The 928-nt window shown below is 63.5% G+C and overlaps 1 protein-coding gene across 1 annotated transcript; it reads right to left on the bottom strand.

Annotated features, from left to right (window-relative positions):
• Positions 1-73: 73 nt before the first annotated feature.
• Positions 74-571, bottom strand: LOC104990281 (pseudouridine-5'-monophosphatase-like; the record flags this gene model as incomplete). The annotated part of the gene is made up of 1 exon (XM_010842285.1): positions 74-571. A coding segment is annotated over one exon (251 nt), but the record flags the coding sequence as incomplete, so codon positions are not given.
• Between the last annotated feature and the right edge of the window lie 357 nt (positions 572-928).

The raw sequence follows: 928 nt of genomic DNA, 5'->3' as shown, positions 1-928 counted from the left end.
TCTTACTTGCCTGGAAAATTCCATGGACTGTAGCCCGCCAGGCTCCTCTGTCCGTGGAATTTTCCAGGCAAGTACACCGGAGTGGGTGGCCATGCCTCCTCCAGGGGATCTTCCCCGCTCCGGGATCGAACCTGAGTCCGCTGCACTGGCGGGAGGGTTCTCTTCCACTGGGCCACCCCGGAAAGCCCACAGCACGTGCCAGCATCCTCCAACGTCTCTAATGAGTCCCTCGGAGCCTTACCAGGAAGGGCATCTTCCGAGTTCTCAGGGAAGAGGAGAATGCTAGCGCGCCCCCTGGCAGGCTGAGTGAGACCTGCCGCTCAGAGCCCCAAGCGCGCTCCGGGGACCTCACCTGGCATGAGCGCGGCCGTGGGGAAGACCTCCTTCAGCTTGGCCTGGCTCACCTCCACCAGCTCCTCCGCGGACATCGGAAGCTGCAGCGTGTCTCTGATCAGCTGGGCCGCCTCCAGCGCCTTCTTGCCCATCACCAGAGACTTCACGTCCCAGCTGTACTTCTTCCCGTAGCGCCCGCAGATGTCCTCAAACACAGCTGAGTAGAGCCGCTCGGTATCTGCGGAGACAAGGGGGCCGTGATACAGCGGCGTTGAGGGATGTGTTCACGGCCCGCAGAGCCCGCGTTCAGAGCAGACAGCTCTCGGGAGGGGGCCCGTGAGCACAGGGGAAACGCTGGCGGGTTTGGAGGCTCAGACGGTGCCCCGGCGGCCTGCCCTCTGCTGCGCTGGAACCTTACAGGGTGGGAGGGAAAGGAAGTCTGTCTGTGCGCAGCTGCGTCCAATGCCGCGCTCCTGTGGACCGTGGACCGCCAGGCCCCTCTGTCCGTGGGATTCTCCAGGCAAGAATACTGGAGTGGGGCCCTCCCTGGTGGCTCGGTGGTGAAAGAATCCGCCTGTCAATGTAGGGAACATGG

The sequence above is a fragment of the Bison bison genome, unplaced genomic scaffold, assembly GCF_000754665.1.
Source record: "Bison bison bison isolate TAMUID 2011002044 unplaced genomic scaffold, Bison_UMD1.0 scf7180017847254, whole genome shotgun sequence".
Classification (NCBI taxonomy): domain Eukaryota; kingdom Metazoa; phylum Chordata; class Mammalia; order Artiodactyla; family Bovidae; genus Bison; species Bison bison.
Note: the sequence above shows the minus strand (reverse complement) of the source record. Positions and strands in the feature narration are given on the sequence as shown.